Below are 25259 nucleotides of genomic sequence, written 5' to 3' on the forward strand. Positions count from 1 at the left end.
TAATGGCGAGGGACTAAAAGAAGAACAAGAAACTTAGACAGTATAATTTTTGTTCACTCGTGTTAGAGTTGGGTCACTTTTAATAAAGTGTTAACCGCGGTCCACGGACCTGCAACACCGGGACCTCCGCCATACTGTTTCTAACAGAAGCTCAAGGGTCTGTCTACATTAATAATAATAATATAGTCAGTGTATGAATGCGTTACAACCACTATTTTGCATTTACAAGTAGGTAGGTTACGTCTTATCTTCTACGCAATGTTGGAGTCGTAAGTTATTGTATAAATGTTACTTATAAATGTCTTTAAATAAACCTTTGTACCTAAAATGTAAACCAATATCATAAATTGTGTTTGCATAATTATTTTTTTACATTTTCGTAAGATTTGCCTTGTGCTGTACGAATAGTCATGTCATAGATATAAGATTTAAATACAATATTCACCACGTATATTTAAATATTTTGTCAGTAAATAATCTTTTGATTTAAGTATAAACGTTGTATGTGAGGCGGTGTCAAGGTGCATAGTAAACGCAAGGACGAACTGATCGCGTTATGAAATTAACTCCGAAACCAGGTTTTATATAGAATTGATGAAGTACTCTCATTGCTTAAGCATGCACATGAATTTAAATTATTTAATTTATTTTATTACAGCTTATGTATGGCCAAATTTCAACAGAATGTATAATACATATATACATATACAGGGTGTCCCAAAAGTCGACGTCAAGTCGAAATTTTCTCATAGGTAATGCCACACCAGTTATCAGAAAAATTAAAAAAAAATTAAGTCATGTATTTTTGAAGTTATGGAAATTTTCCTTTTATTCCAGAAAATGTACACCATGTGACAGTTTTTTCATTCCTGTTGTTACAAATATTTACTTTTTGCCAATTTTTTTTCTCTTACGTCATCCTGAATAGTGCTTTATGTAACCTATGATCCTAAACCCTGTGCCGATCACTCCAACTTGTAGGAAAATGTCATTTTATACCGTACCAAGTTTTCAAAATTAATTTTTTGCACTAGTTCAACTGATCGTCCTGAAAAAAAAATTACTACTCCAGTTTGGCAAGCAGCTTTAAAAGTTCGCGCATTTAATAAGGATTCTAACGTGGTATAACACTTACTTCATTATTTCTTAGATCGGCCATAAAAAAAAATTTTGTTAAACAAAGTCTGTTTTGAAAAATTTCTCTGGAATTACAAAAAACTATTCTAGTGTACCCAAAGCGTTCCTAATAACCACAGCGTGGTTTAAATAAGATGGCGTAAAGTGTGAGCGAGACAGATAGTGACGCTACTTATTGCTATTGACACACACACTACAGGTCAGTACGCAACGCTCCTTCGTTTAATACGCATCTTTTCGTATTCGCTGGTGTTATTTTGTGTTCTAACTACTTTGGCTTCGTTTACGGACTTGTTTGCTTGTGATTTGGATTTTACATTTGTGATCTACGACGACCTTTACTTTTCCCTGGACTTACGTGTTATTGTGTATTTGTACCATACCATGGCTACGTACACTACACAGGAATATGCTAACATGCACCTCATTTATGGGGAATGTTTATGTAATGCCAGTGAAGCCGCTAGACGGTATCGCGAGAGATACCCTAATGCAGATCGCTATCCGGATCATAGAGTTTTTACCAATGTGCACCGTCTACTGTTCTCTGAGGGCCGACTGCCAAACCAAGTGCACGGTGAAGGTAGAATTTCACTACCCTACGAGGCAGTTGTCCTTCAAGCAGTTGATGAGGACCCAAGTTGTTCGGTACGTGGAATTGAGGCCAGCACAGGTGTGCCCAAAAGTACCGAATACTACAAAAAAATGAGTTCTGGATGGAATGTACTCGCATGTACAGCGAGTACAATCCTTATTACTTCGAGATTATGAACCTCTGGTTGCTTTTTGCCAAACAATAATTCAAAAACACCGAGAAGACCCACAATTCTTAGAATTTTTTTTATGGTCGGATGAATCAACTTTTAAAAAAGACGGCTACATGAACCTACACAAACTGCACGAGTGGCACGTCGAAAATCAACGTTTCAAAGTTAACATGTGGACTGGAATTTTGAACGGAAAAGTTATAGGGCCTTTTGAGTTACCAGAAGTTTTAAATGCTGAAATTTATTTAGATTTCTTACAAAATAATTTGCCCAATTTGCTGGAGGACGTGCCGCTAACTATTTTACGAGATATGTGGTTCCAGCGCATTACAGCCGCTTAGTTCGAAACCACCTTAATGAGGAGTATCCAAACAGATGGATAGGGCGGGGTGGTAGAATCTCGTGGCCCGCCCGCTCACCCGATTTAAATCCTCTTGATTTTTTTACTGGGGAGCAGTAAAGGAAAAAGTCTATTTCAAGTCGATTCAAAATGTAGAAGAGCTTAGACAGAGAATAGCGGAAGCAGTAGAATAGATTGTGAATAATGGACGATTTGCCCGCTTCATTTCACGATCTTTTTTAAGGAGATGTCGAGCCTGTATTGCAGCTGAAGGACGGCAATTTGAACATCTTTTTAAAAAAAAAGTAATAAATCTAATCATAAAAAAGAAACTGTCTATTTTACTTATTTGCGTCCGTATGTCATAAGCGTCACTATCTGTCTCGCTCACATTTTATGGAATGTCTCTCTCCATCTTATTTAAACCACGCTGTGGTCATTAGGAACGTGTTGTAATTTCAAAGAGATTGTTAAAAACAGACTTTGTTTAACAAAAAAAAATCTTATGGCCGATCTAAGAAATAATGGACTCAGTGTTATACCACTGTAGAATCCTTATTAATTGCGCTTACTTTTAAAGCTACTTGCCAAACTGGAGTAATACATTTTTTTTTCAGAACGATCAGTTGAAGTAGTGCGAAAATTAATTTTGAAAACTTGGTACGGTATAAAATGAAATTTTCCTGTATATACAATTAATATTTTTTTCTGTAATTAAATAAAAACCATTGCTATCTTTTCTGAATACATTTTAAAATCATGTTACCACCATAGGCTTCTTTAAAAGGTCGTTGTCCGGTGAATACAAGAGAAAACTATAAAGCTGCGAGAGTAAGGGAATGGGAACTGTTTAACCCTGGACAGTGCGAGTCGAATACACTGAAAATGTTTTGGTTCCGGCAGCGGTGATAATTGTCCAGAACGTACAACAGTCTCATAATCTCTCCCAACGCTTTCGCTTTCTGTTTCGTTATTCGTTAAGGCCCTATCCCCCGAGAGCTGGCTACCACTAAAGCGCGCCGGCCCGTAATAACAATTGGTTATGTAAAACATTAAAATAATGTAATTTTATCAATTTTTTTTTCTGAAATGGATTACTTGGCTTGCGATAAAATATATCGTGTAAATTTCAAAATCATGTTCTTTCTACATTTTCGTCATAAAATGAATTCAAAGTGTCGAAAATTGTTTAGTTTTTTCTTTCGAGCGCAGTTATTTAAATCGTGTATCGATCTTTCAAAATGGATACATAAACTACTTAACTTCACGAAACAATGACAAAACATGGAAAGAAACAATGTACTTTTTTAGAGTTTGCGACCGTATAGGCCCTTAAGCTTGCAAACTGGATCAAAGCTACTCTACGAAGTTGTAGTGATTCATACCCTAAAATCCCAATCCCAAAGGTATATAATCCAAAGTGTTTGGAAATATTTATTTTTAACTGCTTTTAAATGTGCCGAGGAATATAATGTTCTTAATATAATATTGTTACGAGCTAGGGGATCGGATAGAAAATGCCGTAGATTTCTTCAAAGGTTTATTTCTTAATAAATCAATGAGGAATTTATGGGCATAAATTAATTGCAGAAATGCACTAATAGCACACAAAAACACAGTCACTAATTACTTCACTTATGCACACTTCACACAGTACTTTATCACTTATATTCACTTTATCGCTTCGGTGTTTCGCTCTTGTTATCGCATTCAAAACTAAGTGACTAGTCGCGTTTCGGCTCGCTTATATATCCCTGGGAATAATTCTAAACAATATTCGAGAACTTTCTAGGCGGGCTTGCTACTGAGTAGCGATTGCACAATTCTAGAACGTTCGCACTCTTTGTCTCTTTCGCACGTTGCTCCGTCCTTGTCGTACGGCGTTCTAGAGTGCTCGTCTAGTTTCGAGAAAGTTCTGATCTTCTCTCTCTCTCTCTCGTATCATTTCATCCTTGTCTCACACCTAGAAAGTTCGGTCTAGAATATTCCTTCATCAAAGGGGTATAACTAGGCCTGAAAACGGGTCTCCTGAAAACTGCACCACTCGACTACACATGTTCTGAAACCCACTGAAAAAAGGTTTCAGCTTCCTGAAAACTAGGGTAACATTATGAAAATTACAATTTTCTAATATGTGATTGACCCTCTCCTGAAACGGTCAGAAATCATATTACAGCCTGCTGAAAAGTTCTCTAACTAGTGGAAAAATCTAGAAACATGCAGTCGACCCGTCTTCGTAACACTACCCCCTCCTTAGACAATGATGTATGATGGGATGGGATGTAATGATGCTCGTCCCGAGCATCATTACATCCTTTATAGGGAGCCAATCGATTTATGTGAACGACTTTCGGTTTGCTCCTTAAACCACCCATTTTCTTTATGCGATAGGTAACGTCATTTATCTTCGTGACTATCGTGTATGGACCGTCCCAGTCAGCTTGAAGCTTTGGTGATTTGCCTTTTCGTTTTGTTGGGTTATGGAGCCATACTTGCGAGCCTTCTTTAAATTCTATGTGATTCGTCTTTCTGTCATACCTAATCTTCGTAGTCTCACTTATTTTACTTTATGATGCACGTACGTGTTCATGGATTTCGTCCAGTTTATTACGCAGATCCGCAGCATATTCTGTAACACTCTCCGGTGTGTCAGGTGGTCGCCCAGTTACAATATCCGCTGGTAATCTAAGTTGTCTCCCAAACATGGCTAAAGCAGGAGTAACATTTGTGGTTTCATGAACCGCAAACCGGTATGACATTAGAAATAATGAAATATACTTGTCCCAGTCTTTTTGATGGTTGTCCACCAGTTTTGCCAAGTGCCTTTCCAAGATTTGATTGAAGCGTTCTACCATTCCATCTGACTGTGGGTGATATGGAGTAGTCCGCGTCTTATGAATTCCCATTAATCGGCATAATTCTTGAAATAGTAGAGACTCAAAATTTCTTCCCTGATCACTGTGCATTTCCAAGGGTACTCCAAATCTAGAGAATACGTCATTTACAAGTATCTCAGCTACTGTAACTGCCTCTTGATTGGGAATAGGGAATACTTCGGGCCACTTCGTAAAATAATCCATAACAACCATGATGTACTTATTTCCTTTTTCTGTTAACGGAAATGGTCCAGCTATGTCAACTGCTATCCTCTCCCATGGGGCTCCGACATTGTATTTCTTCTTACTCGCTCTAGTTCTCGTCTGTGGGCCTTTAACAGCTGCACAAACTTTACATTTTCGAATCCAGTCTTCTACATCTTCTCGGCAATGTATCCAATAAAATCTCTATTTAATTTTCAAAAGAGTCCTTTTTACACCTAAGTGTCCGCCTGATGAGCCGTCATGAAACATTTCCAATATGTTGCGAATCTTGGATCTTGGCACAACTAACTGTAGATGAGATGCATCCCCACGAGCGTTTTCCCATTTGCGACATAACACCCCATTATGGAGAACTAAGCTATCCCATTGAGCCCAGTAACTCTTGGTCGTGGTACTAGTAGATGCAACATCATTCCATCGCGGCTTTATAGCTGAAGATTTCATCCAGTCCAGAATTGGTTTAATATCAGAGTCTTGTTGTTGCTCTTCCTGAATTAATTTACCACACCAATCTGGACTAATGGTATCCGTTCTTAGTATCCTCACATGGGCAACCTCTCTACCTTCGTGTCTTGTACAATGTTTACAGTCTTCCTCACATGGCCTACGAGACAATGCATCTGCGTTCCCGTGTGCTCTACCCTTGCGATTTTCAGTAGCAAAGTCATACTCTTGCAATTGTTCGATCCATCGAGCCACTTGTCCTTCTGGGTTCTTGAACTGAAGTAGCCATTTTAAGGCAGCATGATCTGTTCTAAGACGGAACTTGCGACCTAGTAAGTATTTACTAAAATGCTGCAGCGTCTTCACAACAGCCAGTAGTTCCCTCCGAGTGACACAGTAGTTTCGTTCTGGTTTCGATAACGACTTGCTGAAGTAGGCTATTACTTCCTCGCGCTCACCTTTTACCTGTGATAGTACACCTCCGATGCCAATTCCACTGGCATCTGTATCTACCACATATTCGCCATCATGTTCCGGGTATCCTAGTATCGGAGTCGCACATAGTCGGTTCTTGAGCTCATTAAATGCAACTTCACACTCTCCATCCCATGTGAATTTCCTCTTCTCTTCGGTAAGTCTGTGAAGAGGTTTTGCAATATCCGCGAAATTTTTCACGAATCTTCGGTAGTAAGAACATAAACCTAAGAAAGCGCGGACTTCAGTTTTATCTTTAGGTACTAGCCATTCCTTCACCGCAACTATCTTCTCGGGATCTGTTCGAACTCCGTCCTGCGATATAATGTGACCCAAGTAGCTCACTTCTCTTTTGAAAAATAAACATTTATTTGGACTTAATTTCAGGTTAGCTTTATGGAGTCTGGTGAGCACCTGTTGCAGATTCCGTATGTGATCTTTAAAATTTCTCCCAATGATGACTACATCATCCAAGTACACTAAGCAGGCTTGTCCTATCAGTCCTGACAGTACTTTCTCCATTAGTCTTTCAAAGGTAGCAGGTGCATTGCAAAGCCCAAACGGCATAACTTTAAACTGCCATAGTCCCTTTCCAGTTGAGAACGCTGTCTTCTCTTTATGACTTGGGTCTATCTCCACCTGCCAGTATCCACTTTTCAAGTCTAAAGTTGTAAACCATTTTGCCCCACTTAAGGTATCCAAGGTGTCATCTATTCTAGGTAAGGGGTAACTGTCCTTCTTCGTGATATCGTTAAGACGACGGTAGTCGACGCAGAACCTTAAACTGTTACCTTTTTTTTTGACTAAATCTACTGGAGAGCACCAAGGGCTGGAAGATGATTCGATGACATTATGGTTTGACATTTCCGGAATAATCTTGTCTATATTTTTTTCATATGCGACAGGTACTCGACGCGGTCGCAAACGTATCGGTCTTTCGGTTCCAGTCTCAATTCGATGTTTAACGACACCTGTCCTTCCTAGATCTCCATCGTGTGTAGCAAACATGTCTGAAAATGACTTCAATAGTTCCTTTGCTTTCAACATTTCTCCTTTCGACAAGGATTCCTTACAGCCCTCTAATACTTTTTGAAGTATATCTCGTTGTTTACTGACTGTACTATTTTCAGTGATGGATCTATAGACATACCCACCCTGCAATGGGAAGGGTATGACGTCTAAAGATTACTATAGATTATTACGTCCAGTATCAAGGGTTAACTCACACCTACATCCGTTAACTTCTCCATCGATAACAATGGTATTCCCATCCTGAGTTTGAGTGGTCATAACTTTTGGGGCCTTCCTTACAGAACCGGCCAGCACCCGCCCCTTGGTCCTGGCTTCTACTCGTTTCCCTGCCGCTGTTCAGCGGCAGTCACACCCGCTGCTTCCAGTTCCCCACGTCTAGTCTTTATTTCGCCTCTGAGATCTTTTTTAGGGCATGAAAACCTCATATGTCCTATTTCCCCACAGAGGTAACAGGTGAGTCCACGTTGGGAACTTGGTTTTTCCGTGACAGCCCTGATGCGGTTAGGTCGATGATCCTTGCAAAATGCTTCCACCTCCAACGCCCCATGCGCCCCCAAGAGCATCCTTAAGGTCCTTATGGTGACCAAGGTTCATAGCCATTCGAATTTCACGGTCTCGAATACCGTCGACAAAAGCTTGAACCAACATCTTGTCTGCAACATCTGGTGAGGATGCGTAGGCCTTCCTTACCAGCTTCTCTATTTCAAGTCCCCATTTTTGCAAACTTTCATTTGTCTGTTGTATTCTATCCTTCAATTGCGCCCTATAAACGTGCTCTAAATGTGCGTCTCCATACCGTGATTCCAGGGCATCTAGCAGTTGCTTCAACGTCACCTTACCTTTCTTGGTATCTAATATGGAGAGGGCTTCGTCTCGCAGTCCCAGAATAAGGGCGGTAACAGCTTGATCGTCAGTCCACCCGTTTGACTCTGCTACAGTCTCAAACTGCAGCTTGTACGCGCCCCAAGAAGATGTACCATCAAAGGGAGGCACTTTCAGATATCCAGGTGGTGCAACAGTCGTGACAACACCAGTGGTCTTCAGGCATTGGATTTCATTTTCTATTCCAAGGATACGTTTATCCTGCTTGGATAGCTTACAATCCATATCAAATTCCAAATTCTCGATTTTTTTATCTACCTGTACTTTCAGGTCACAAAGTTTTTCCCTGATACGGCGAGCCTGTTCCTCCATCATCTGATGAGCCTGCTCCTCTTGACGTCGTGCCTGCTCCTCCATCATGCGACGTGTCTGAGCCTGTTCTTCCATCATTTGGCGTGTTTGTTCTTCTTGTCGGCGTGCCTGGTCTTCCATTAATTGTCGTGCCTGTTCTTCCTGACGGCGTGCCTGTTCTTCAATCAATCGGCGTGACTATGCCTGTTCTTCCATCATTTGGCGCAGAGCAAGAAGGATGTTGGCCTCGTTGCTTTCGCCCATCCCACGGTTCGCATCAAAACTTTGTCGTCGGGCGGCGTCACGCGCTGATTGCGCCCTTGTCTGCACTCCCTCCGCAGCTGGAGACTCTGCCACAGACTCCTCTTGATTCTCCCTTGGAGTAATTGGCATTTTTCTATCCCACTTCTGACACCAAAATGTTACGAGCTAGAGGGGATCGGATAGAAAATGCCGTAGATTTCTTCAAAGGTTTCTTTCTTAATAAATCAATGAGGAATTTATGGGCATAAATTAATTGCAGAAATGCACTAATAGCACACAAAAACACAGTCACTAATTACTTCACTTATGCACACTTCACACAGTACTTTATCACTTATATTCACTTTATCGCTTCGGTGTTTCGCTCTTGTTATCGCATTCAAAACTAAGTGACTAGTCGCGTTTCGGCTCGCTTGTATATCCCTGGGAATAATTCTAAACAATATTCGAGAACTTTCTAGGCGGGCTTGCTACTGAGTAGCGATTGCACAATTCTAGAACGTTCGCACTCTTTGTCTCTTTCGCACGTTGCTCCGTCCTTGTCGTACGGCGTTCTAGAGTGCTCGTCTAGTTTCGAGAAAGTTCTGATCTTCTCTCTCTCTCTCTCGTATCATTTCGTCCTTGTCTCACACCTAGAAAGTTCGGTCTAGAATATTCCTTCATCAAAGGGGTATAACTAGGCCTGAAAACTCCTGAAAACGGGTCTCCTGAAAACTGCACCACTCGACTACACATGTTCTGAAACCGACTGAAAAAAGGTTTCAGCTTCCTGAAAACTAGGGTAACATTATGAAAATTACAATTTTCTAATATGTGATTGACCCTCTCCTGAAACGGTCAGAAATCATAATACAGCCTGCTGAAAAGTTCTCTAACTAGTGGAAAAATCTAGAAACATGCAGTCGACCCGTCTTCGTAACAATATATAAGCTCCTTACAAGCATTTTGTAATTTTGTGACTTATAAGAGATTGTCTTGTTCTTCTCGTCCGTTCTACTTCCTTTTTGTATGACCTGTAGTAAATGTAAATTTAGAAGCATATTTTTTAAATTAAAATTTAAAGCTGTGTGTTATAACACTTAATAGGTCCCAATTCAAATCGGTCACTTAATCTTTGGCCAATGGACATTTAGAACTACCTAGTGCAGTTTGCATGTTTTAGTCCAAGTAGAGACGAACCATTTGTACATAACGCGTTATATGGTTCATACAGGCGTGTTATGCGAGAATACTCCTACAGCGTTTCCTATGACGCGGAACCAATCTACCGTGTTAAAGAAGGGATTGCTGTGACAGAAGAACTCTTTACTTTTTATACAATACCTAGACTTTATTATAGTTAAAGCGGTACCTATATACATAGGTATTGCTTAAAATGAGTAGAAAGTTCTAGGTTTAATTGCTATATAAATAAATTTAAAGACATGGATTGGGATCGCTCTATCGCTGTATGAAAATAGTTTCCGACCTACCGAATTCACAAAGGTATCAATAATCAAAGCCGAAATACTATACCAGAAGAACTTTATGCATTTTATAGAATACCTAGACCTAATTATAGTTAAAGCGGTACCTATATACATAGGTATTGCTTAAAATGAGTAGAAAGTTCTAGGTTTAATTGCTATATAAAGAAATTTAAAGACATGGATTGGGATCGCTCTATCGCTGTATGAAGATAGTTTCCGACCTACCGAATTCACAAAGGTATCAATAATCAAAGCCGAAATACTGTACCAGAAGAACTTTATGCATTTTATAGAATACCTAGACCTAATTATAGTTAAAGCGGTACCTATATACATAGGTATTGCTTAAAATGAGTAGAAAGTTCTAGGTTTAATTGCTATATAAATAAATTTAAAGACATGGATTGGGATCGCTCTATCGCTGTATGAAAATAGTTTCCGACCTACCGAATTCACAAAGGTATCAATAATCAAAGCCGAAATACTATACCAGAAGAACTTTATGCATTTTATAGAATACCTAGACCTAATTATAGTTAAAGCGGTACCTATATACATAGGTATTGCTTAAAATGAGTAGAAAGTTCTAGGTTTAATTGCTATATAAAGAAATTTAAAGACATGGATTGGGATCGCTCTATCGCTGTATGAAGATAGTTTCCGACCTACCGAATTCACAAAGGTATCAATAATCAAAGCCGAAATACTGTACCAGAAGAACTTTATGCATTTTATAGAATACCTAGACCTAATTATAGTTAAAGCGGTACCTATATACATAGGTATTGCTTAAAATGAGTAGAAAGTTCTAGGTTTAATTGCTATATAAAGAAATTTAAAGACATGGATTGGGATCGCTCTATCGCTGTATGAAAATAGTTTCCGACCTACCGAATTCACAAAGGTATCAATAATCAAAGCCGAAATACTGTACCAGAAGAACTTTATGCATTTTATAGAATACTTAGACCTAATTATAGTTAAAGCGGTACCTATATACATAGGTATTGCTTAAAATGAGTAGAAAGTTATAGGTTTAATTGCTATATAAAGCAATTTAAAGACATGGATTGGGATCGCTCTATCGCTGTATGAAGATAGTTTCCGACCTACCGAATTCACAAAGGTATCAATAATCAAAGCCGAAATACTGTACCAGAAGAACTTTATGCATTTTATAGAATACCTAGACCTAATTATAGTTAAAGTGGTACCTATATACATTGTTATTGCTTAAAATGAGTAGAAAGTTCTAGGTTTAATTGCTATATAAAGAAATTTAAAGACATGGATTGGGATCGCTCTATCGCTGTATGAAAATAGTTTCCGACCTACCGAATTCGCAAAGGTATCAATAATCAAAGCCGAAAAACTGTACCAGAAGAACTTTATGCATTTTATAGAATACCTAGACCTAATTATAGTTAAAGCGGTACCTATATACATAGGTATTGCTTTAAAGGAATAGAAAGTTCTGGGTTTAATTGCTATATAAAGAAATTTAAAGACATTGATTGAGAACGCCCTATCGCTGTATACAAAATAGTTTACGACCTACCGAATTCACAAGGGAATTAAATCAAAAATCAAAGCCGAAATATTGTTACAGAAGAACTTTAAACATTTTATAGAATACCTAGACCTAATTATAGTTAAAGTGGTACCTATATACATAGGTATTGCTTTAAAGGAGTAGAAAGTTCTAGGTTTAATTGCTATATAAAGAAATTTAAAGACATGGATTGGGATCGCTGTATAGAAAACGACCTACCGAATTCACAAAGGAATCAAATCAAAAATCAAAGCCGAAATACTGTGACAGAAGAACTTTATTCATTTTAGAAGCCAAATTATAGTTAAGCGGTAGCTATATAAATAGGTATTACTTAAAAGGAATAGAAAGTTCTAGGCTTAATTTCTATATGCGCTTGTTTTGCAGTATGGTGATGAAAGTGCAGTGACCATGTTGTGAAATCAATAGTGTAATCATTACTGTACATACGTATTAGAGCATATTTATCCATTATTATACCTTGCTTGAGACTTATCATGAAAGACCGATACGGTACTTTATAATATTTATTGAAATACACCATGTATAATGTATTTTCTACAGTATAACTTATAATGTTGATTTTAAATTATACGACAATTACGATGTTTACATAAGTTTAAAAAATATTACGCTTTCAACTACAAATTTTAGTTTGCAATAGTAAATACGAAATATACTATTATTTAAAAATGTACTTTGAAAAGATTTGTAAATAGCAAAAATTTCCTTTTTATTATAGAACAGGGGGAAAACGGGCAGGAAGCTCACCTAATGTTAAGTGATACCGCCGCCCATGGACACTCAATGCCAGAGGGCTCGCAAGTGCGCTGACGGTTTTTTAAGAATTGGTACGCGCTTGTTGGAGGACCCTAAAAGTCGAATCGGTTCGGAAATACTTTAGTGGGCAGCAGTTTCATAGTGGTGTTAAAAACTGCCTTGAAAAACGCTCAGTTACGAAACCACGCGACGGACTGTTAGTTTTTGTTAATTTTAAAACAATTCTATACTATTTGTAGTTGACATTTGGCCATACACAAGCTGTATCAAAATAAGTTCTCATTTAAAAATACATTTAAAAATGCAGACTACCCGATAGACGCTTAACACTGCTTTTTAATAAGTGATTATATTAGGATCCTAGTTTTCTTCCCGTCCGAAGAGGCCGCTAAGTTTCACCCGTTATACAGAAGTCTGTAGGACACTTTACTTTCTTAGCGGTATGAAATTTTTTTTTTGGTTGATAAATTTGATTTTTAATGGTATGGTGATCTAGTTGGTTGCAAACGAGGCACGGACTATCTATCCCCCTCTCACCCGCTTTGTCTCCGCGTATTCCATTTTGCTAGACACTAGTTGGCTTTTAGTCGCGCGTAGTAACTTCTACAACGCGTGTACAACTTATTTCCTAAGACAGTAGAATTTAGTGCTAACATTATTCTTAAGACACCTCACAAACATGGCGTTAAAAGAAAACACGTTTTTACCGGATTCAAGCTGTGTATTATACTACTATACTATAAAATTATGTAAAATTTTAAATTTATTTTCCGACGTTTCGCGATTATGTAAAATAATTATAAGTTTATAATAATATATAGCTTCAATCCGGTAAAAAAGTGTTTTCTTTCAATCTCTAAAAGCTATGTTAACAAAAGACAATAACTTGGCGTTAACTAATATTACTAGAAAATAAACATTTGTTATTAGGTCCTATCAAATTCGCATTAAAAAATTCATAAATTCGAGATTTTATAGATTTTTAACAGTACTTTACTCGTGTTAGTGCGAATTTTAATTAGTTGTGTATTGAATACATTTCATGCCATACAAAGTTTTCCCAGAATCGATCCGATCCAATCGTTTATAAAGCGGCCAGTGTTTGATCCCTTGGAGGATGGGCTTTTGTATGGGATGCTACTTGTGTGAAGACAAAAGCTGGCGCGGGCGCAACAGCTGAAAGTAATATACGCCTCAAATATAAATCTTTCCTCTGTTCCCCTATTAAGTGAAGAGGCCGTGGGGTTCAGTTCACATGCGCTAACTAAAGATATAAGTAAGCGTTTGGAAGATAGAATCGGTGACCCCAGAGCTGGTGCTTTCCTCGCTCAAGCAATAAGTATCGCAATACAGCGAGGAAATGCTGCCAGCAATAACGGTACACCACACGGAACACATTTTTTAATTTATTTTCAAACTCAAACTCAAACAAAAATCTTTATTCATATAGGTAAACAAGTACACTTATGAACGTCAAAAAGAAGTTAAATTAATTGTAAATTTACATTTACTACCAGTTCGCAAGTCAAGGGCGTAGAGCGGGTAAGAACTTTTAACTTTCTATTTATCAATTTTTAAATATTATTATTACCATGTAGTTTAATAATTGTTTATTATATTATAATCTAACACGTTTTGTATGATCAATAATTTAAAAATTATTTATAGCTGATAATAAATATACATCTAGAATGTTCTAATAAAATTGGTATTAATTAGCAATTAATACTAATTCAATGCCAAATTATGATTGGTACGAGGCTAAAACATTGTTTATTTTCCTCCCCACGATAGGTATATTCTGGATACCGCGGGTTAAACCTTCAATTGTAATATAATTGACATTTCTGTTACGCATAAGTCAAATGTAGGAGGTTGTCCATGACACAGAGTATCCCAGGACCAATTTATTTTATTGTATACTCAATTGTTAAGGACTGAGAAAACAAAGAAGAAAAGAGTTTAGCCTTAAATAGTTAGCTATTCAACCTAAAATATTTGTTTTATTTACTATAACTTTATTAAGGGCTACGTATATTGTCTATATGCTTTATAAATTCCCTTGTCACAGTGTTTCGAAACGCTTCGGCCGGTTTTTTTTTTTTGTATATTCCGCCGGTGAGGACAGCGTCACAGTTTCATACATTGATAAGGGTGACCCACTCCATTTTTTAATCAATTTTTTTATGATTGGGCATCAAAAAATAGAAATAATAAATATTCATCTTTAGGCCACCAACTGATATATTTTTAAACGCCATAACAGTAATTTAAAGGCTTCGAATGCTTTAAAATGCTACTTCCTAACAGTAGTTTATTTCGGTGGATTTCGGAATAGTATATTTCATTACAAGTGCGAAAAGCCTGTCATCGCAGAGAGTTCCGATAGATGTCTATATCTATGTCTAAATGTTGACAGTCGGAACTGAACTGTCGTGTACTGAAAAACTATTTTTAATACTATTTGCTTTTTTCTCTTTATGATAAAACTTTTATATTATTAATTTTAAATTAATAACAAATTAAATTTACATTAAATAAACTTATTATCTGTACCACTATAGCTAGAATTTTCAGAGCATTGCTGGTCTATTACATTAATGGTCTTTGGTATTACTTATAAATAAGACAATGACCCGAAGGCTAGTTCATTCTTAGAACCTTGATGTTTTCCTTAACGTGTGAGGTTTGTGATTGTTAATTAATTTGAATTATTTGGCAATTAAATTAATGTCACTAAGTTGTTATAGATTATATACATATTATTACTGCAATTTTTTTAACGATTAAGAAGTTTAATATCGTTTTTTAATAATGGTTTAAAGTCAGGACAGCGCAAACTGACTTCCTTGTATCAAAACTTATCTCATTTGACATACGGAAGGCATGTTATTAATAAATGAATACTTATCGTTAAGATTGGTCTCTGTATCTTACTCTAAATTCGGTGGATATTTTTAAATGTCGACTCGCACTCACATCACATCCAAAATTGTTTTTTATCTGATCTGTTTTCTCAGTGTGTGCTTTTAAATTTAGATTGAATTAAGTAAATCTGGTAGATGTTTTTTAATTAAACGATATAGAAATATATATATTATCAGTTGTAAATATTATTATTAGATAATATAATATATACCGGGGCCCCAGAGCTGGTGCTTTTCCTCAAAGGTACACTGCCACAGGGACCAAACCTTTTATTTTTTTATAACTGTAAACTTTTATTAAGAAAATTGTAAATACTGCATATTTGATTGTTTAGGTTTTGTTGTGTTTATATAAACTTATCAACACGTCATTTTTTAATAATAATAAGTAGATATATAATATATAATTCTATAATAACTACGGGATTTTTTATATTTAATTAGAGGTTAATCGTTTGGAAAATTATCAAAATAAATTTAGTTTTAAAAATATTTTTATAATGGTTAGTACGTTTGAGCAGTGGCGGCTTCAGGTTCGATGCTCGGCTGTGCACCAGTAGACATTTTTTATGTGTGCATTTAACATTGGCTGGATTGGTGACAGAAACCATCGTGAGGAAACCGGCTTGCCTAAGACACAAAAAGTCGACGGCGTTTGTCAGGCTCAGTAGGCCGATCACCTACTTACCTATTAGAATGACAGATCATGAAACAGATTCAGAAATCTGAGGCCCAGGCGTAAAAAGATTGTAGTGCCCCCGATTTTTAATGGTTAGTGATAGAATTTCATTACAAAATCATGTGATCTAAAACAAAATAGGATTCCGTCCGTATTTCCGTCTAAATACCAAATAAAAGTCGAATCACGTCGACGGAAGAGATTTCAATGTCATTGCTATGCGCGCGCGCAGAATTGCGATCGACGAGTTTAGTTTACTTTCATTTGTGTCATGTTTTTATTCAATGTCATATTATGATCATAATACTAAGTTATTTAATTTTTGTAGTTATGATACCTTTGGTTTGTATTATGGTTAGTAATATCACATACATTTTTTGGAAATCACAAAAAAAAATTGAAATCAGAAATATAAAACTTTTTTAAACCTAGGTAATTTTTATTTTTAATAAATAAAATTTCGGTAAAAAATTAACATTATTTGCTTGATTAGTAACTATAGATTTTTTACATATATAAATTAGACAAAAATCAAGTTTGCCAATTTGTATATGAATACATTCATATGTTTCGAAGTAAATATCGATTAAGGAGAATGCTAGTTGGTCAAGGTAAACAATTCATCGGTCATATGTATATATGATGAAGTCCACAGAAATAGTGGACGGCATGCATTGTCTTTGGCAGTTTTCTTAAAGACAACCTTGCGAACTCTATCGTATAGAGCAGTGTTGTGTGTTTTAGTGTGGTCCTAACGCTTTAAGGCTTTTTAAGGAAATATCAAAAAGGTTAGTCGACATCACAGGAGACCGAAGAGCTGGCTACCTCGGACAAAGAATTAGTCTAGCTATTCAAAGGGGAAACGCTGCCAGTATCTTCAGAACCTTGCCTAAAGGGACTCCTTTTAGTAATATATTTTAGTTATTTTATTTTAAGGTTACTTATTGTTTTTATACCTGTATCTTGAGCAGTGTTTGTCTAGTGGCTTCAGCGTGCGACTCTCATCCCTGAGGTCGTGGGATCCCCGGCTGTGTAGCAATTGAATTTCTGTCATGAACGGTGAAGGCAAGCGAGGAAACCTTGCCTTAGACCCAAAAAGTCGGCGAGTGTGTCAGGCACAGGAGGCCGACCTAATTACTTATTAGATTGACAAATGATCATGAAACAGATAAGGAAATGTGAATCACAGACCTACAAAGGATGTGGTGACTCAGATTTATTTTTAATTAAAAAGGTTAGGTTTTTAGTTTTCTTGTTTCGTTTATATGTAATATTATGTTTATAGTTTACTTTTTAAGTAAATGGTTTATTAGGGAAATAAATCTTAATGTTTAAAGAACTTTATTTCTCATTACAAAAAATTTATTTTTATTTACATGAGAAACTTAATATATACGAACGAGATACACGTCGCCAACAGCTGGTTGTTGTGTGGTATGTTTCTTTATATGGAGAGTGTTCACAGGAATTGTTCGGATTAATACCTGCAGGTGAGTTTCATCATCGGGTGTCAAGGCAGAATACAAAATTCCACCCGTATCACCTCGACACACCTGAGCGTTTTTTAAGGCAGTTTTTGCCGCGCATCACCACTATATGGAACCAGCTTTCACTGCAGTTTTTTCGAACCAATTCGACTCCTTCAAGAGCGTACCAATTCTTAAAAGTGCAAGGACCTTTTTTGTAAGATTTCATTATCTTTCCAAACTTATAATCATAATAAATAAATAATAATAGTAAATCGTTTATTGCAATGGAAGTGGTACATGCAGATTGATTAATTATTAAATCGCATAATTAGCCATTTAAAAATAGGCATGCAAAATAATAGGAACAGTAAAGTTCTTGAAGTGAAACTTCTTTATCGGCGTTCGAAAAAAAATTACCTAATTAAATTAGACACATTTTTGGGTTACGAGTCACATTTTTCCGTTACGTGCCATCTTTTCTTGTCCCTACCATAGTTGATTCGAAGCGATTTAAAGCCATTAATAACAAAATTTAAATGTATAATAACGATATCAATGCAAGTAATAAATCTATTAGAATTAATGAAATTCTCTAATAACCTTAGTAGTAATAAAGTGAAATGAAATAATTGTATTATTTGTATTCATGTCTATGATAATAAAAGCATTTTGTTAAACTTTATCTAACTTAACTTTATTTAACCAATTTCCGAAAAGTTGCATATAGTAGATAATTTTTCGAAAAATATATTTAATTAATCAAAGTATGTTAGTCTGTTGGAGCAAGGTCCGGGGATACCGTGGATGTCTTAGACATTTCAATTGAAGCCCTTTTAATTTGGTAGCAGTCTGTTATGAAGTGTGTGGTCTAGTTGTCGTGAAGCAGGAGTGGCCTAGAGCGATTAACCAACCTTGGTTGTTGAGCAGCTAGCTTTTCCATCATGATTTGCAGTTGCAAACGATAGTCATCTGCCGTAATCGCCTGGCCCAATTTAAGAAAGTTATAAAGAACGACCACGGCACTAGTCAACCAAACACAACCCACAAGTAACTTTTCGGAGGAAATTTTCGCTTGGGGTACTATTTAGATGGTTTGGCTGGGTTCAGCCATTGCGATGAACGCTTTCAATTATCGTACAAGATCCACTTTTCGTTACAGGTAATGATACGATTTAAAATCCCTTCAATATTGTGCCGGTTGAGTTGTAAAGCAGCAGTCGACGCGTGTTTGTCCATTTGCTTCACTCACTTCGTGAGCCTTTCAAGCTTACTCACGTGCCCAAGTTGCTTAAAGTTAATCCAGTTTTAATTAATTTAATTATTATAGTATCACTAATACCACCTACAGCTAACTCAGACGTAGTTTCATCGCCAACTCCGCTTCGACAATAGCTTTTAATTCTTCGTTATAAACTTTGGTCTCCGGCCGTCCACGGGGCTTGTTGCCGAACAAATTCACTCATTCAGGTCCAAATTACCACAACGAAAACGTTGGAACCAAAAAAGCACTGGGTTTTTTTCTGCGACTCCGGCGCCATACGCATCATTAACCCTTCGAACCGTTTTTGCGGCACTGGTGTCACGGTGGAACTCGTGCTCGTAAATAACGCGATATTTCATAATTAGAGTGATACAAAGAAAAAAATTAATACGGGAAAATGAAATGAATCGTGGTTTTCGAAAAACAAATGCACCAGTAAAATCTGTAAAAATGGAATTTGGAATTACTAACCAAAGAGGAGATATTACATAACGTCAATTTCATATGGACGGACCTAATATGAGTATTGTTTGTGCACTAATCGTCGAGGCCACATTGCTTCTAATTTGTATAACGTGTTTCTTTCTTTTATTTGTTTTATTTCTTATGTTTGGCCTTGTTGGCGGCTATAAAGGAAATGACGCCTGGTAGATAGTACTGGTGACTGCAGAGCTGGTGCTTTCCTCGCTCAACGAATAAGTGTCGTAGTACAGCGTAGACATGTGACAACGTTAATGGTACACTTCCACAGGGATCAAATTTTTTTAAACTTGTTTTTTTATTATTATTATGACTATGTAGGTTAAGAAATTGTAGCTAAATACTGTTTAGGTTTTAATAAACGAAATAATACGTTTTATAAAGACAATTTCAGAATTGTATGGCCAATGATAGTTTGAAGTGTTAACGCTTATCACAGGCACTCGATGGACATATTAAAAATATTATTTGAGCTCTTGATACTAGACAATTTATCCTGGACATAATTGCACAAGTGTGAGCAATATCCAGGCTCACAATATTTATAGGAACACAATGCCGCAGCCCCGGTCTCTTTTCTTACATATCTTCTCTCAGTATTCAAAGCTATGATATGACCTTGGAATCGCGGAGTACAAAAGTTACCAGTCTATATCGGCGCTGGGCCAAAGTTTCCTCGACCATCCCTAGCATAGAATGTCCCAATGTTAACAGAGCTTTTATGTTTTTGGGTATCTCTGAGGCTGAGGAATCAAGACCTCCAGCTCACAAGCTCAAAATGACACCCTGGATCCGTCCGACACCACCTCAAAAATTCCCATGACCCCAAGATCCATCCATGAATAGATCTCGCTAACATGCCAATAATAAATGTGACGGTAATTATGAGAAATATCTCTTATCATTTTTTCGCAACTGACATTTGAGTCACCATTTAACGCTTTGTTTGTTCGAGTGCGAGGTGTTTGTTCTGTAATGTAGTCATTGTGGATTAGTTACTGGTTCAAGACAACAAGTTCTTCGATTACATGAAAACAGGCCGATAAATACACATTTGCCACACTATTATCTATAAATTTTCCATGTAATATATTAAATGTATAACAGTTTTTGCAATCAATCTCTTTCGAAGGCTTGCCCGATTTTTATGAATGTTTTCGTCTGGTACGTCTGAATATATTATATGCCTTTAAAACCCCCAAAATTGTTGGCATTTAAAAAACATAATATAATAGAAATAGATAATATAACAAAACGTTTACCGGGTCAGCATAATATATAGATTTCTTCATTTGTCTTTTATGGCATCATTGTGTTTATTGCTTAAGCAACACTAATAATAGTTGATATGCTGAAGCAATGGAGAAAATTGTTACACGATTTAAGGATATTTTCAATAAAATGTTTGACATCCATAATTCTCGTTGTACGTAAGCCATTTGGGAAGGGCTTCATATGTTTTTATAGGCAAGTAGACTTGACGTAAGCTCTAAGTATAGACTTATTAATATTTTAATGATGATGTAGTGATAAAATAATACATGAAATTGACTAATAATGTAATAAAACTACGTTTACCTTTTAATTATTATTATTATTATTGCGAATTATGCTTCCCATATTTCAATAGATAACAAACGCATAGGCTATGCAATTATGAAACGTCATCGATCCAAGTCATTTGCCTAGATGCTTGATCAAGTGGCTGAACATCTTTCAGGCCGTTAGTTAAACGGCAAGGCTGTTAATTGGACGGTTGGTTAAGCTAGTTGGCTGCGACATACATACAGTGTCCAAATATCAGATCTCTGGTTAAAAATGCGTCAAGAATTTGCCTACAACACTTAATTATTTCCTTCACGTATTTAAGTTACAACCTTTATTTTGGTATTTAATTTTGAAACAGTAAAATTTATCGTAGATTTGATTTATTCATTAATTACCTATAAATCCTCAGTTAGCGATTTCAATTGTTAATTAGTCAATCTTTCCCTGATATAATCGTAATTTATTGAGATTTCATAAAAAAAATATCCTTACTGTTTATAAGGATTCGTGATTTAAGGCAATTATAATTACTATCATAATAACTCTTGAGTTTAGATGTAAGTTGGATCTCAAAATCTATTTTTGTTTAATTTGGACAAAAGTTGCTTTGAATGTTTTGATTTATTAAACCATTTCAATGTAGCCATTGTAATGTAATAATTTGCAAAGATAATTTGTTTTTTAAACAGTAGTTCTTAGGGGTGACGCTCCCCCTCGTTCTAACGGTCTTAGCCAGCTGTTTGGATTAGATGGCGTTTGAGTCTGTTGTAAAAAAATCTTTTTATTTTCAGATGCATCTGAAGCTCTTTTGTACGTTCGTGTGCGTTGGCCTCGCACATTCGCTACGTGTTGGTGTGGGTATTGCTGACGTCACGGGCCCACCTGCAGAAATTGGTTTTGTATGATTGATTTTTATTAACGTCATGTTATAAGAGTTATTTATTTACACTTCGTTACCATAATATATAAAATTATACGTATTAAAAAAACACAAAAAGCGGGTTACATAAGTCATGAGGCAACGGGCGGCCTTATCGCTAACAAGCTATTTCTTCCAGGCAACCCTAATATGGAACAATAAAGAAAAAGAAACACATATAGAGGGTAAAGTACAACAAGTGCATAATTAATTACAAAAAAAACTCAAAATAACATGTAACTATAACTAAAATTAAATGAAGTAAAATCTAAAGAAAAATATAAATAATAGTATGTATAAACAAAAATGTAAAAGCTATTCCAAAGGTTAATTGAGTAACAATTAATAAATAAGTAGCTAATTACGAGGCAGAAGAAAAATTATCAAAAAAAAAATTAAAGACTGAGCTCGTCTGTCATCAATTGGTAGGGACTTCCATAGCAGGATACTTTGCACAGGAGGAGTGAAAGAAAAGAGTTTTATATATGTGATAATTAATAAAAAAACATTCGAGTCACGCATCCTCTAAGCGAATTTGGGTACGATTTCTTTGTTTGATTTCTAGTAACCTCGCCGTCCCTCGTTCCACAACTAAGCGTTATGTAATTTGGCGGGCACCACTACTATGTGGAACCAGCAGAAGTATTACCACTTTCCTTCAAGAAAGTGCACCAATTCTTAAAGAGCCAGATCAGATGAGCCATATGCCCGTTTCCTTCCTTTTAAATAAAATAAAAAATTGGGTCTGTTTCACCCAGAACCTCCGCTTTGTATGCCACACAGTGAAGAATATGCTAAACAAGCAACAAAGCCCCATGCCTTATTGCCAGCCTGCCATTTCAGATGGGTTACGCGAACTTCGAGCAGATCGGGCATGGAATACATTTACGTCAGTTCTCGCGAGCGTTTGTGCTCGAAGATGAAGAGGAGCATCGTTTCGTGTTCGTCTCCGTGGATGCAGCTATGATGGGACATGGTGTACGACGAGAGGTTGGTTTAAAGAATATAATAGAATTATTTTAAAAAAATATAGTAAATTATCGTACAAGATCTTTAATCCGCTGCGCCATTATAGATTTTATTGGCAGTAACCTTTCCTGACAAGACGCCAAGACTTTTAAGTAAATAAAGTCCCTTTTAGGATAAGGGAGACACTCCCCTGCTGCCTAGCTACTCGGTCACAGATCTGCCTGATCGCGTGCCTGATAGGCTACTATGTAGGGGTTTTATAAATAAATAGTAACATAACCTGGCAGGTACATAGATCTATTAAATATCGTTACGATTATGATTTTTATTGTTGTTTTATTTTAGTATTATGACTGTTTTTTTGAACTTGATTTCGCTGGTCGTGTCCGTATGTTGTTGACGGCATCGCTTTTCATGTTATTGTATGTACGTCAATTTTTCGTTTGTATTATGTGTTTGTCCTAATTTAGTGGTCCTAAGAAAAAAATGAAACTATAGAGTTAGGTTAGACAAACTAAACATTTTTTGATAAATTTATCGAATATGTGACAGGATGTTTTACATTAGATTTTATTGGAACTAAATTTTGTTTTAATATATTTTTTTCATAACAAATAAATACATAATTCATTAAGTTAATTTATCAAAACTCCCCTGAGCATATATGATAATTAAAAACCTAAAATGGTCTAGTACAAAGCTCACACCATACACTGTCAAAAATGGAACCGCGGGGAACAAATTATATGATTATATATCTTTATTTATTATCAATTATCACCGGTGCCGACAATATAACCTTGTATAACCCCCGCTTCCTTCTGCAGCTCAATAGTTTTCTCGACTCGTCGCAGAAGAGCGACCTTTTTGTGAAGCGTAATGGGAATGGGGAATATACTATGATTTAAAAATGTACTTAAAGATTATTGGGTAGCAAAAGGTTTTCAGTTAATTTTAACTTAATTGTATAATTTATTATTTTGAAATTTGGCCATACATAAATAAATAATTTCTGTTACAATATTTTTCAGTTTCACTCATATTAGAACAAAAATATCCTATAAAAACACTTTATTAATTTCCAGGTGTTAAAACGCCTGCAAAAGCGTTACGGTGACGTGTACAGTGAAAAGAATGTGATCATAAGCGGGACTCACACTCACTCCACTCCAGGTGGCTTCCTTCTGGATTTCCTCTTCGATTTGTCTATCCTTGGCTTCGTGAAAGAGACATACGCCGCCTATATAACTGGTATACTTAAGGTAAATATAGCGATGTACATTTTTTGAGTCGTTGCTCCTGGATGATTAGGTCTTAGGTTTCCAGAAGAGATTGAAAATACACATAGGCCATTGGCCAATCAAAAATTTAATGTTACTTACAAGTTTGAGTTTGAACACCTGTGCCTTGAATGTACGGTAAGCCGGCGGAACATGATCTTATACAATTATGAGATAGGTATATAAAAGGTATATAAATATCTCCTGCATATATGACTAGTTTCATAAAGCGTAACAGCCGTGGCCCAGTCGGCCATCGAAAATACATTATATAATGTTATAAATATATCCACATAACAAATATAATACAAATCCTGTTTTCGTATAACAAATTACCAGTAGCCTTTAATTGTTAGGTGTTTTTACTAGAAAAATGGGAAAAGTACGATTCCTTTAACCTTGCTTCCGACCTGGCAACACAACCGCTAGCCCCAACGTGTTGCCGTCCGTGGCAGTTATCACTTTATTTAGAGCCTTTCTCGTTGGCCTCCTGAGTCCTGACCCATAAAAATACCTCAAAAATGTATTTATTTCATACCCAAGTCAAGTCAAGTTTATTACATTTTTTCACGGGCTGTAAATGAAAAATACAATTTCACTTTGTATGTTTCAGAGTATAATAATAGCACACAATAGATTGACACCAGCTAGAATGGAATACGGTGAGACAGAACTGCTGGAAGCCAACATCAATCGCTCACCTTCATCATACCTTCGAAATCCACCTGAAGAAAGGGCAAAGTATGTTATTTTTTACATAATTCAATCATTTAATAATCTATGTAAAATTATTTTATCTGTGTTAAAAACACTATGCAAGACATTGATTGGTTTAGCTGTCATGAAAATATTGACTAGGTAATTGTCATATGTCATTTAACATGTGAAGTGTGGTAACCTATAGATAATAAATAAATTATATGTGTTTAGTCAAGTTAGTTTATGTAAATATATAGATAGCAATAAAATTAAAGTGTAATATATGTAAATTATTCATAAATATGAAATATTATTTAATAATGCTTTTACTCATATTTGTGTGGGCTGTGCTGTCCCAAAACTAACAATCGAATTCCAACTTTTTTTTTGGTGCATGTTCAAAATTAACTTAATTATTATTTTTACCGATCAGTCTCCTTCGTGTCTTCTCCATCTACACGACACTGGCGAAGTACCTTGTACCCAGTTGGCATA

The 25259-nt window shown here is 36.2% G+C and overlaps 1 protein-coding gene across 2 annotated transcripts in view; it reads left to right on the forward strand.

The window, feature by feature from the left end:
• LOC123707994 (neutral ceramidase) overlaps nt 1-25259 on the forward strand; it is a 36531-nt gene that overhangs the window by 2028 nt on the left and 9244 nt on the right. The window contains exons 2-6 of one of the 2 annotated variants that reach the window (XM_045658398.1): nt 20092-20227; nt 21689-21796; nt 22660-22806; nt 23871-24047; nt 24679-24806. In XM_045658398.1, coding sequence (XP_045514354.1) covers nt 20207-20227; nt 21689-21796; nt 22660-22806; nt 23871-24047; nt 24679-24806 — 581 coding nt within the window. In that variant the 5' untranslated portion in view covers nt 20092-20206. The remainder of the gene's footprint in view (nt 1-20091; nt 20228-21688; nt 21797-22659; nt 22807-23870; nt 24048-24678; nt 24807-25259) is intronic. The other variant, XM_045658399.1, reaches the window with a different exon arrangement.

Source organism: Pieris brassicae, chromosome 4 (assembly GCF_905147105.1).
Source record: "Pieris brassicae chromosome 4, ilPieBrab1.1, whole genome shotgun sequence".
Taxonomy (NCBI): domain Eukaryota; kingdom Metazoa; phylum Arthropoda; class Insecta; order Lepidoptera; family Pieridae; genus Pieris; species Pieris brassicae.